The sequence below is a fragment of the Gambusia affinis genome, linkage group LG13 (genome assembly GCF_019740435.1).
Source record: "Gambusia affinis linkage group LG13, SWU_Gaff_1.0, whole genome shotgun sequence".
NCBI classification, from domain to species: domain Eukaryota; kingdom Metazoa; phylum Chordata; class Actinopteri; order Cyprinodontiformes; family Poeciliidae; genus Gambusia; species Gambusia affinis.
The window spans coordinates 18,520,297-18,533,619 of record NC_057880.1 but is presented as its reverse complement, the minus strand read 5'-3'; the positions used below and the strand labels follow the sequence as shown (position 1 = coordinate 18,533,619).

General features: G+C 36.8%; 1 protein-coding gene across 4 annotated transcripts in view; it reads right to left on the bottom strand.

Annotated features, from left to right (window-relative positions):
- micu1 (mitochondrial calcium uptake 1) overlaps positions 1-12,779 on the bottom strand; it is a 38,235-nt gene extending 25,456 nt beyond the window's left edge. For 3 of the 4 annotated variants that reach the window (XM_044137217.1, XM_044137218.1, XM_044137219.1), the window contains exons 1-4: positions 12,580-12,769; positions 6,666-6,830; positions 5,750-5,927; positions 1,579-1,741 (exon numbers count right to left, since the gene is read on the bottom strand). In XM_044137217.1, coding sequence (XP_043993152.1) covers positions 1,579-1,741; positions 5,750-5,927; positions 6,666-6,829 — 505 coding nt within the window. In that variant the 5' untranslated portion in view covers position 6,830; positions 12,580-12,769. Of the gene's footprint in view, positions 1-1,578; positions 1,742-5,749; positions 5,928-6,665; positions 6,831-12,579 lie in introns of all 4 variants that reach the window. The other variant, XM_044137220.1, reaches the window with a different exon arrangement.
- Positions 12,780-13,323: the final 544 nt, after the last annotated feature.

Below are 13,323 nucleotides of genomic sequence, written 5' to 3'. Positions count from 1 at the left end.
CTGAAATCTGCTCCAGGTTCAGCCAGCTAATTGAAACAGCAACTGCTGTGTCGAGATTCCCTGAACTCCACCCTGCCCACCCGCCCTCCTCATAGCGACGGGTTATAAGAGGAGCTGTCATGCAATCTGAGTTAAGAGCTCCTGTAGCTAAAATAGAGTGGGAGGAAAGGGGAAGGTATTCAGCAATGCTGATACAGCAGCTTTGACATTTATTAGGAAAGATGTACGAAAAGAGCCTTTAAATTACTTTGTACTTGTATTAAATTAGTACCATTACAACTAATTACTTAGCAGTTAAGTTGAGTACGAAATCACTATTATCAATCTTGCCGACAACCCAAGTTCCAATAAAATAAATGCAACTTAAGTATTTTTAATGTCCACTTTAATGTTTAAGTTGATTAATGTCCCTAAGAACTTAATATAATCTAATACAATATCTAATACAGGATTTTTGTTTTGTTTTTTAAGTTTAAAACATCACACTTTTTACATGAAGGGATTTAAAGCATTTCAATTAAGTTAAAATTCCTTCAATGGAACTTAAAATTTTTCAGACAGAATGTAGATGACGGCAAAATGTCTCCAAAGGTGTGTTCTGTCACTTGGCTGGATGAGTAAATCCACATTACTGTAACTTTCCATGGGTTTGTCATTCAGGAAGGGCAATATTTTAGAATCTAAAAGCACTTAAAATGATTTTAAGTAGTTTCTATAACAGCAGCATAGTTAGAATTTTATATTACTTAGGAATTCACTTCGTTTATAGATTCTACTTCAGCTACCAGTTGGTGGAGAGGTTTTATCAACAGCAACTCAAAGTTTATAATAAGAATGCAATGAGTTTTATGTGCTTCAAGTAAACTTCATCTGTAAATTTCCAAAGGATCGAGGGATTAGCAAGTTGCCATAACAACCATTAGACACCACCTTATTGCCAATCCGTTGTCTGGGAGGCAAGCCCAAAAAAGTATCTTCTGTCCCAACATGAGATGAAGACTGAGTTTAAGGTAACAAAACCTCAAGTGGGACCAGGAATTGTTTCAAGAGTTGATGCAAACTCTATGAAATATCGGGACATGTTTTATAAAAATCAGATAATAATAGGTCAGCAGATAAACCCAACAGAAAATCTGCAGGGTGAACAGAACATAAGACAATCTAGAAAATTTATAAAGGATTGGTCAAAGATCCTTGTACACTCTGGCCTTGTGATTTGTTATAAGAGGAGACTAAAGGCTGTCCTATTAGCAAAAGTAGGTTGTACAAAGATTAACAGCAAAGGTGCAAAGTGTCATTGGATTTCCTCTGACTAAATAAATGTACTCAACTTAAAAGTTGAATTAAAACCATACATATTCTAAGGATATTTTTCTCAAGATGTGCCATTACATCTGGAGAGAGTCAGACTGCTATACAGTGTGTTTTAGATGTCCATTTGAGGATTAAAATCTAATCCTATAATATACACTCTCTTGAATTTACAACATTCTTATGATACAAGAAACAAAAACAAAAGTAAATCTGAATGGTGATTAGAAACATGCTACCCTCAAGATACTAAGCAGAGGAACTCACTCTCAGGCTGCTTCTCATTGGGTGTAATGGAGCGGATGAAGTCCTGTGGGGTCATGTAGACCTCGGCATCCCCATGCTCGTTGATGACCTTGAGAGTGGCGAAATAGCGGAAAATCTTGTCTGGAGTCGAGTACGCCCTGATTCTGTTCTCATATTCCATCACCTGCCAAGCGATCAAGAGTTAAAAATTAACTAAAGGTTAAACACATGAGGCATGAGACATTTTTAAGCAGTTTATTATTAATTGTAATAAACCCAGCTGTTCTGTGAAGGCCTCAGGGGTTTAGAAGACAACATTAGTTGAGATACATCATCATGGACTCCAGCCAGAAAAACTAACAGTGCACTCTGGCTTTGAATGCACCATCCTCACTGTGAAACATGGTGGTGGCAGCACAGTCGATGCAAAGATGGAGGAGCTAAACAAAAGGTAATCCTGAATGAAAACCTGACAGGACTTTGACTTGAGACTGGGACAGAGGTTCATCTTCCAGCAACCCAAGTCCAAACATTCAGGTGGAGCTAATAATGAAATAGTTTAGATCAAGGTATATAAATATTCAAGTGTTTCTATATATATAAAGATGTTGTTTTTACATAAAAAAGATGAAAATACCAATAAAATACATGCTAATATTTAGTCGCTTCAAACTACAAATACAGGTTAAAGTTTGAAGTAAAGCAATTTTCTCCGGCATTGGGCATCTGTGAATCATAAAATCAAAACCCTAAGGTTGCGGTTTTAATTTTATCAAAGTATTTTTTGATTCTATTGTGACATCAATAAAGATTATGATAAAAAAAACCTATTTATTACTTATTTTTTAGGTAACTGTATGATTGTGACAGAGTGTTCATACTGTTCTTGAAAAACAATCCTATTTGAAACAGGCATCTTTAGGAGACTGCTTACTTAAAAAGTACTATTTGTATCACTAAGCTGCTCACAGTAGCTGGATTTGATCATATATTCAGGTTTACTGATATTTAGTGATGATCTTGAGTAAAAACTGTGTAGAAAATAGCAAAAAATAACAGTTCTGATTGTATTGTCAGTTTTGTTTTTTCACTTACAAACAAAAACTGAAATTTATCATGACTATGACGAATACAAATTGTTTTGTAAATTTTCACAATAAATGATCAACAAAACAATAACAACCCAATGCAACTCTACGTTCTACAGTGAGGAAAATATCTGAAGAGTTTAGAGAGCAAGTGAGCAGTGAGTCAGAGTGAAGAAGCAGGAAAGTTAGCCGTCAGCTCAGATGGAGCAGTTTATTAACCTCTTTCCTGAAGCAACACATCATCAGAAGAGGAAGTCGGTGTTCTCAGTGTCACATTGACGGGCAGCTTCAAATGAACGAAGACCGTGGAGTTATTGCAGCCGCACAAACATAATCAGCACTGCATCAGTGATGTATCCAGCTGATTCTGATAACAGAGCTAATTTATTCAGCTCTGTTGCACAAATTAGTCACATGAACTGTTTGTTTTAACCATCTACTTTCAGCAGAGTATCTGAAACAGATGCTGCATTGCTGGAAAACTGACAGAGCGCTGTGAGTTTAGGAGCTAAGTGGTCCTTTCATGTGACACAGAGCAAGCTGTTTACAACAAGCTTTCCCCATGGAAAAGCACAACACGTTTTAGAGCTTCAGGTATTTCAGACTGTCATTATGTTCAATTTGGTAAAAGGGTGTTTGTGAAACAGATATAGAGGTACAGATCAAGTGCAGAGGAGAGATTATTCTTCTGATGCAGTGTGCTTCACCAATTATGAGTCTGTTGAATCTTTTGGTTTCAAATAAGCTTCACTTGCTTTTCAGTCATGCAACATTTAACATCGACATTAACTGCAAAGGCCTACATCTACAAAAAAACTGAGAAAATATCCAGAAATCCAAGAGCTCGTGTTTATTTTTTTATTTAGTTGTTTAGTAAGTGTTTAGATAAGTGAATCAGTGATATTAACTTGTAACTGCCGATTTTACTAGTTCCAACACCAAATATACATTAAAATGGTTTATTAGGCAGAATGGACACCATCTTAGCACTACAGCAGTCTTCCTCATCTCAACTCTTGGGGATACAACCAATCAGCACCCAGGAAACTGAATGGTGCTCCTGGATTGGCTGGTTTGAAAATGCCAGCCAATAGCTCGTCACATAGCTGTGTGTCTGGGTATTAATGCTTTCAAAACTGCATTTTCTTTCAAATATTTTAGATATGCGCTACAAAATGATTCATGAAAAGGTGGATTTCCTGCAAATAAATAATTCTAAGTAAAATTGCAGAGAAAAAAATGTGAATAGCTAAATCCATGAATACAGACAAAGTTTACCAAGATTTATAACTCTACCAAGATTTTTAAAATATTATAACTAAACATTTATATAACTGATAAAATCTCAGAACCTCTTTCACAAGGGAGGTTGTCTGGCTTGTCATTGTGGAAAAGCCAGACAACAACAAAAACTAAAAGTAAAACTATCAAGTGGGTCCAATTAGACAAATAAAGTGCAGGAGTTATTGATGCAGAAACAATTTAAAGGAGAAAATATAAGAATATAGTAATAATTTAAGATGTAAAACCCCAGCAAAGCTTGAAGAATTTCTGTAGTTGATTTCTTAAGATGGAGCGGAAAGTTTTCAGCAAAACAAGTTCTGACAGTGTCAGTTCAGAGTGAGAGTCGTTCCAGGACGAGATGGCAGAGATACTGAAAGTTGTATTCCTGTTTCAGTTTGAGCACGACGAGCAGAGAAATACCAAATGTAGTTTGATCATAAAGAATAACAGCTTCCGGTTTTAAACAGTGTAGTGCATAAATAAGTAAGAAACGAGCTAAAAGAGCATTGTAAACCAGAGTCATCCAGTGTGTATATGAAGAGCTCAAGGACAGTAGGCAACAAGTTGAGGCACACGTCAACACATCGTCTCCACGCTCAAGTATGAGTGAAAAACTAGCAGACGTCAGGAGCTTCTGAACTCAGGCGGAATCATGAATTAGCTTCACCATTAATTTGAAGATCAAATTTTTAACATGAACATTGACAGACAGCTTCCTGTTAATAATTAATCCCAGTTACTTGTAACTAGCAATCAGCTAAAGAGTTTTATTTTGAGCAGTTCTTATTGAGACAATTTTCTTCAATGAAAAAAAATGCCTTATTCTGTATTTTTCTCCATTTAAAACCAGTTTTAATTGCTTCAGACAAATCTGCAATGCATCAAAGGCAGACTGTAGAAATGTAAATGCCTGAGTGACTGAGTGTGAATAGCCACTCTCTCACTTATTTGAAGCCTTCTGCATTAGCAAAATGTAGATTAAAATTTGATACACTGGTATTTAAAGTATTTCTTTGCATTGCAAAACAAATCCCTTTTCATGACACAAATCGGAGAGGTGTGAAAGGTTCTAGCAGGTTTTAATTATAATTTTACAAGATTTTCAAATACCATTGTGCAGAATTAACAGTTTGAAAGCAATGTGATGAAACTGCTAAACTTTATTGCACAAAGTAAAAACTTTAAAAAGGCAATTATCAAAACATATTGTCCACTTTCTCAAAAGTAAAAAGAAAATAGTTAAGCTTAGAAAACCTTAAACTTTGTTTAATGTGTGTGTACTTTCCACTGCATTGTAAATCTATAAGTTGGATCACTTCAAGGACGGTGAGAGCATAAATTGCTTTCTGGACCAGAGAGTTTAACCAAGTTTTCTGCTGCTGCTGCGGAGGGAAGAGTGACTGCGCAATGTTCTCATCTGCAGTCATAACTCAAATATGCCAACCAAATAGCATCATATTTAATCTTAAAAAATGGCCCCTGTTGTTCATAGTCTTCCTCCTCACACATTTTTATAATAATAATTATAACAATAATAATAATAATAAGCAACAAAGAGTGTTTATTTGGCAAGAAATCCTGTCTCTGTTGGTCCCCCTATTGTTTTCGCTTTGTCATCTGATGCCTAATTAAAAGCAATAAAATCCACAAGGATAATAACCTTCTGTTGTAAATGACAGTGGAAATGCATGCTGATTACCTCCGTATGTCACTTTAAATGCTTGCTTAAAATACACTAGCGTTTGCATATCAAACATCGATTATTGGACGCTGTTCTGGTGAGTGACTGAACAGCTGCAGGCCTACAGTTTATTGATCACCTTGCGGTCACGGAATCCTGAGCGGGGTTTTTTCTTCTTCCCCTCTTCGTCTGGCGCTCCCTCGTCTCCGCTGCTGGACTCCACCGATTTCTCTGAGTCTGCGTCCCTCACGAAATCGGCTTCCACTCCAGCCACTCGCTCAGAGTGTTGAACAGAAGGTCCTGCATCAGCATATGCTCTGGTGTTTAGGGATTAAAAAAAATAAGAGAAATAAATCTTAATACCAACAAAATGGTTTTATGCTGCCATGCATGATTATTTAAAACTATTTATCTCCATGCTTTACAAACTGAAGTAGAATTAGAAAGCGGAGATCAGACTTTAATATGAAGTTTAATGTGAACTACGGCAACGAAGCAGAAAGCTGTTTTTCCACAGGGGTAAAGGCAAAATTCCACTTGACCATTTTTATGAGACTGAACTGAAAGTTGAAATAATAATAAAAATAATAATAAAAAGCACCAGAAAGGCTAAATAATTCAAATTAATGCGACACAAGGAGGATGAAGTGTGCGGTTAAGGTCTGGAACCGTCTTATCCCATCAGTCTAAAATGCCCTGAGGGTCCATCAATCACTGTGCCTGGCTGCTGCAGCTCAGTCGCTCTGTCCCTAAAGAGTTTTAGCTTTAGCACTCCCCTTCCTCCCCCCACAAAGCTCTGCCTTAACTAAGCACCAGTCTTCTGACTAATGGACAGCCATAAAACACTGAGAACGATTACATTATATTAGAAGTGCTAAAAACTAAAACAGCTCATCTGAAGGGGAAGCCACTTCACAAAGGTGAGGAACTACCTTTAACAGATAAGAGGAAAAAAAGCTCAAACTTATCATTTAGTGAGAAGCAGGACCAAAGTCTTAAAAGCTGGTCACTTATATTTTTATAAAAAGGCTAACATGCATGATGAAGTCTCTTACCTGTTCCAGAGAAGTCCAGCACTCGCAGACGCACCAGTTACACCAGCCAGGGCGGCCAGCATCAGCCTCCTCCGGCCAGATGTGCTGGATGCCCCGCTGTGATAGCGGCGGGACAGCTGGGTCAGTCCCACTGAGACTGCGGACAGAGCCCGCAAGCGGAACATGCTGCAGAGAGGGAAGATTGAAGTTACTCAGCGTGGTGACACAGATATGATCATAACGACTGTTATTATTCAGCGTTTCTTTAACTGTATGAGCTGTTCAAGAAACAGGTGTGTCTGTTTCAATTAAACAGACTAAGGAGTTTCCTGTTCCAAGATTTGATCCAAGGATTCCCACAATGAAGCATGGAGGAAAAAGTATGGTGTTTTTGCTGTGCTTTATGTGATGTGAGTCATCTTTAGCAGGACCAATTTGGAAAGGTCATGACCTAATTACATGTGACTTTGTCTTACAAAAAAAAAAAGTGAACTGCATGCCGCTAACAGTAAAAGAGCGGAGATAGTATAACTCGACTGCCATTGTTCCAAAAAAACCACCGGTAACCAGGAAGAAAAAAATACAGCTTAAAAACTTTTCATTCAATAAATTGCTCATTTATGAAGCAGGGAAAAACGTTTTTCTGGAACTGGATTGAAATAATGAGCCAAATTATGAGAAATGTAGCACTGTTTTGTTTGTTTACAGTAATGAGGAAGTTGAACTCAATATAACCTGATATATATATATATATATATATATATATATATATATACATATATATAAAGATCAGCTGATTTGCATAACATTAAAGATGTTGTTCTGGCCCGGTTATGATTAAATGCACTTTTACAAAAGCTCTGGAGTGAGTTTATGGGTTTTTGCACACAGCATTTAATTCTGAGTTATACATTCACCCGTTTTACTAAAGCTCATTTTGGTTTAATTTTTTCAAGCTATTATCTTCTCAAAATGAATTTACTACTCTTAGGAACTCTTTTTCTGCCACGTAAATAACCAATAATAACACATTTATGTCTTTTTAGATTATATTTGAGTAAAAATAATGACTTTGTCCGCTCCAATGTAAAGATCTGAAAAGCTGTACCAGGAAAAATATTTATACAGCACAATTAACATTTCCCTTTGTGAAACTGTCTTCACGAAGCACTAGAGGCAAAACGAGACATTATTCAAATCGATGCATAAATATACTGGAACCTTCCTTCAACACAAAGCGATGCTGAAACTAATTTCTAGCGGTGCGGCTAAGCTCCAGAACTCCATTTTCAGCAATGCTGCTGTCTCTTAACTCCTGTCACGCAAAGATGATTAACAATCAAGCAGAGGTCTGCAGTGGTGCATCTGTAGCTCCCAGGTGGGCACTTTTTAAACCAAGTGACGGTGCAGTTAACATCACTGAAGCCTACAGCAACCACCTGTTAATGTCACTTTAACAATTGAGGAATTAACTACCAAATGGAATCAGCAGAAGAGAAACAAGACATTAAGAATGCTATTTGTAGCTCTCAATAGCACACCGTAATGAAGGCTCAAGGAAAGAGTAATACCCGAAACGAGAGCAGCCGAAAAGTTGCACCGTTTTAGAAAATCATCTCTTGTAAATTTTTCTCTTTCCTCTCTGCTGTGAGAATCAGCCTAACTTGCCAAAGTGGCATAAAAATCCAAGTTCATAACACATGGAATATGTTAGCCAACAATCATGTCCCTCCAAAACAGTTCTTTATGATATGAAAATTGATAGTACAATGATGTAATTTAGCCTTTGCACGTCAATCATCTTTGACGTTGTAAGACAAAAAGCACACCACCGATATGTTCACTAACATACCTGAAAGCAATCTGATGCAAAAGCAAACATCTGGTTTGTTCACATTTATAAGTCATATGTGTAGCAGCCAAAACAGAACCAGCCTGACAACATAAAGTTGGTTTGAGGATCTCAAAAATCAACATATCATGCTAGGACCAAAAAGAGATTCCAGAACTGAAGTCATTGAAATCAATTTGTCCAAAATGGTTACAAAACTAGTGAACAAAGTGAGCACTCCTAAACAGGCAATTTATGTGCAGAAATCCTCCAATGTGGCAGAATTAAAACAATTTAATAGCCTCACTCTGTTTTTGGAAATGCTTGACATGCACTTTGAGCAGTTATTGCAATCACATTTTCCAATTGCGACCATGTCAGTAGAAGAACTTAACCAAACATATTCAAAGTTTTCATTTTGAGGATTTTTAGCTCTATGGCTAAAAATGTTATTATACAGTCAAAGACGTCACCAAAAAATTTCTTTCAGGATGTCAAATGTGAAGTTACTAGTCAAAGACGTCACCAAAAAATTTCTTTCAGGATGTCAAATGTGAAGTTACTATTAATACAGCCGGGGGCTTGAGATCAGCCAATATAACTAAAGCTTAACATTTTGCAATTAACTCAAAAAAAGCTTCTGCTTAATTTGAAGACATCATCTCTGCTGTATAAAGTTTGGAATAAATATCAAAGCACTTGTTACACAACTTGCCATTCAGAAACCCCAAAACTTTTTTCCAGTTAAGAAAAATGCTGTGGTGTGTAAAATAATTGAACAAACACCAATCAGGCTCTTTACAGGCCAATAATTTCTGGTTTTCGTGTAGGACACAATTTTCTTTCCAATGATTAGAACACATCAAAACACATTTGTGCAAACTTTCCACGCTAAAAAAATTATTTAAAAAAACCCATTATCTATAAGAAATAAATGGGCACTGCAAGCAATAGCAGCTTTGAATACAATAGAAAATGAAGAGATGACCCTCACATTCTGTATGCTTCAAATTCTAACTTGTATCTGGGGTTTGCTCAACCCAAAACAAGGAGCATCAGTACAAGCTGCTCAATACTGCAACTACAGATCAAAATTACGTAGATTTTAATTTGAAGCATGTAATGTAGAGTGCAAAAAGAAAATCAGAAGACATAGTCAAATATGCAACCAACCAATCACTATGCAACTGGGAAAGGGAAGAGGAAACTGTTAATGCAATAGGATTGAAATGAGAGAGGCATGTTGACCTCTAATGTTTTTTTTTACGTGGCTCAGACACTGTGAACAGCTCATTTTCACCCTTTATCAACAGTTAAAACACAGAGAAGAAAACCTGCATGCATATTTCTGTAATTACACCATCGCTCAGATTCCTCTGAACAACTGATCAGAAGCCAGATATTCCAAAGCCTACCGAGTGTTTGTCTTGGTCTAATAATGTGTCTGCACCCTTCAAAGACAAGACACAAGATGCACAAGGTCACTTTTAGATCCTTTAGAAGTAGGACAACACCAATCAGACAGTTTTCCTTTGACTCGATTGATCAGCAGACAAACATTGAATGCCACCCGGTGTCCAGAGCTCAAATTCAACTTCAACAGCTTGATGCATAAGTCAAGATGATCTTGTAATTGAACTTCTTTCTTAATTTCTAATGGATTTCAGAGCATCCTTCTATTTGTTACAGTCCTTGTAAATAAATAATATAAAAAAGGGATAATCCAAATTAGAATCAGAAGGTCAGTTAAGACTGTCAAATTGTTCACAAATTGTGCATGAAACTCCAGAACAAAAACATTTATTTTAACCTACAAATCACAAAAGAATCATGAAATATACATATTCTAATCTGGAAGACTGGTATTTACGGCTGTACTCTCAGTTGAAACTTGTAATCTACTCACATATTGATAAAAGCTCAATATCATGTATTGCTCTGGGATGTTTCCTTCCTCCAAGCCTTGGGCATAAACAGATAGATTGGTTTATCTATGGAGAAGCAGGAAGCAGAGCATGAACCGCTTTTTGTCTGAAGGCAACACTCACCATGATCAACCTAAGGAGACATCTGGATTGGTCAAATAATGATTTGGAGAAAGCTAACCCAAACTATAGCTCAACAAAAGCTGCTCTTCAAGCTACAGCTGAACCATAGCAACAATCTTCCTGAACAAGCAGCAGAGGGTGGATCAACAATGCTTGGTTAGCTTTGTGACATTAATTGTTAGCACCGGAAATAATGCCCACAAAAGGGAGCTTTGTCAAATTGTTCCCTTTTTTAATCTGACTGTTTAAAACCAGCCTGCTATAGATAGTGGCAGACAGATGGTTCATCCAATCCAGTGCCAAATATGCTTTGAAAGAGAGGCTAAACAAGCCAAGATGACTCCTCATAAGAAACCATTTGGTGCATAAGATCATACCAATTAAAACTATTTCAGACTTTGCTGAAGTATTGGCAGGTCAGGAACTTATTAAAACCAACTTCTACAACACTATAACTAAGTAATGCGTGTTTAAAAATGGACATCATAGACAATGGCATCATAAGAGACAATAATAGAAGCCGTGTAGTCACTAACGAGAGTCATTGCTGACTATTTTTAACAGGAAGATCTGCTTCATAAGTAAGACTGGTAACTATACAGCAGAACATATGATTCAAACTCCTAAGAGAAGTGACAATCAGGTTTCTTCTGGCTCATTTCGATTTTTGTGCAAAAAAATAACAATTTAATTCAAGAGACAATACAGTAAAATATGTATTACAAGTTCTCGTCGAGAACATAATACAAAAACGAGAAAAGAAGAGATTACAAGATTAACCCCATGCATCAAGTCATATACAACCAGGGGATGTTTTGTATCTGTTTTGAGTGTGTCGTAGTCTTAAGTCAGGAAAAGGTGTGATGCAACTCTATGAAAAAGATCCACGATAAAGAGGCCACTGTGAGCTAATTCGGTTTGATCAGGTTTAATAACCTGATCAAATATGTTGCAATGTAATTTAAAATCAATTCCTACTTATGTAAAAGTTTAACACTTTTATGACTTCTTACCTGCAAAACTAAGCAAAATACTCAACAGCAAAGAAAAATAAATTGATATTTATTAATGGTTCAGTTTGTGGGAAACGAAATGTGATATTTGTTGAAATGTTAAGATCAGATGGGTGTAAATTCCTTTACTGACCCAGAGGGTCAGGTTGAAGTGGTTTCCAGAAATTACAATGAGACAACCAGCCATCTACCTTAGGCATCATGACCATTACTGGTGTCTTGGTTCTGATTTGTCTGACAAAACAATCCTGACAAATAGAAGCAAAGTGACATAAATAGAAATTTAATTAATCATACGAGGTCACGTTTTTTCCATTGGTCTAGTTCTGATGCTTTTATGCCCATTGTTGGTTCTTTCAGAGAAATATATATCCCACATACAGGTACCACAATGAATAGAGACGAGTTATTCACTTGTTTCACTTTGTTTTTTTGCTTTAAAACATAAACATGATGTCATTACCAATCAGGCACAGGAGGGAAAAAATATCCCTTTTAAAATATCTTTTGAAATTTATGCTTAAAGATATTTCTGTGCATTAAAGTGAGCAGAAGGTTCTTGAGGTTCTTAGTTTTGCAAATCCCACCATTGTCTGAATGTCTTTTGTTATTTGCCAGACCTGAGTATCAATATGTCTACAAACATAATGCATATGTTTATTTTATTGTAACCTTTGATATTCTGTAGTAACCAATGAAGCCCCAAAGTTGTTCTGTTTATATAGAGACCTCGGTGTTTTGTTTTTAGCTGTCAACGTATTTAGCAGCAGTCTACGGTGACCCAAGCTTTATGGTTATCTCACTGATGTGTACTAGTAAAAGCATAATCGTTTTTAAAATCAAACAAAATCTTATAAGCTTTGTCATGGCTCAGGTTTGGCTGTCTCGACAGGTAACTATCATCCTTCGCAGCTAATGCTAGTTAGCTTTTCAGTGAACGCAGGGATACATTAGTGCTGTCAGCTGCTATTTTACCGACTGGCTAATCACACAATTCTGTTAGCAAGCAGTTTTATAGCTACTAAAGTATTATCGTCACTCACATTGAAAGCGACTACACCACCCGACAGTCCAGGTATGATTAAGTCTTCTCTTTAGGATTAAACCCCGTTCCCCTTCAGAGATGCAGCAGCGAGTTGAGTTCCGTGTTCAGCAGCAGACAGCGGGGACGGACATCTCTGCAACACCGCCCAACGGTGCTCCACATGCGGGCTCCCCTGACACCAACCCCCTGTCCCGGACGGAAGAACGCTCGCAAAAATAAGGAAATAAGATGTGTGTGTGTTTTTTTGTTTGTTTGTTTGTCTTTTTTTTTTTTTCTCAATAATGCTGCATCAGGGTTAGCTTACTGATCAATTATATCGCACAAAATTTTGTTGAACGGCAAAAAATCTCATGTTTTTAAATTGTATCACTTTTTAACATGCCAAATAGAATAATCATAGTGGTGCTCTGCAATAGTTTGTATTCTTTAAGTACGTTCTCACCAATATATCACTGGACAACAGAGGACAAACAACCAGCCATTATAACAGAGATCAGTTAGTTATGTTTTAGACACCTCCCGTTAGCCTCCAGAGAACCCACAGATGGAAAAGCAATAAATAAGGAAAGTCTGGGTGTATTTGTGTTCAGCTTTCGTGCATTAATGTGTTAAAGAACTACCTTTCACCGCAGTTATAGCTGCAAGTCTTTTAGACTCTACCAGCAAAATAGCTGAAAGTCAGATTGAATGGATTTCCTTGCAGCTTTAGCTGGACTGTATATTTAAAGTTTTGATGAAGTCT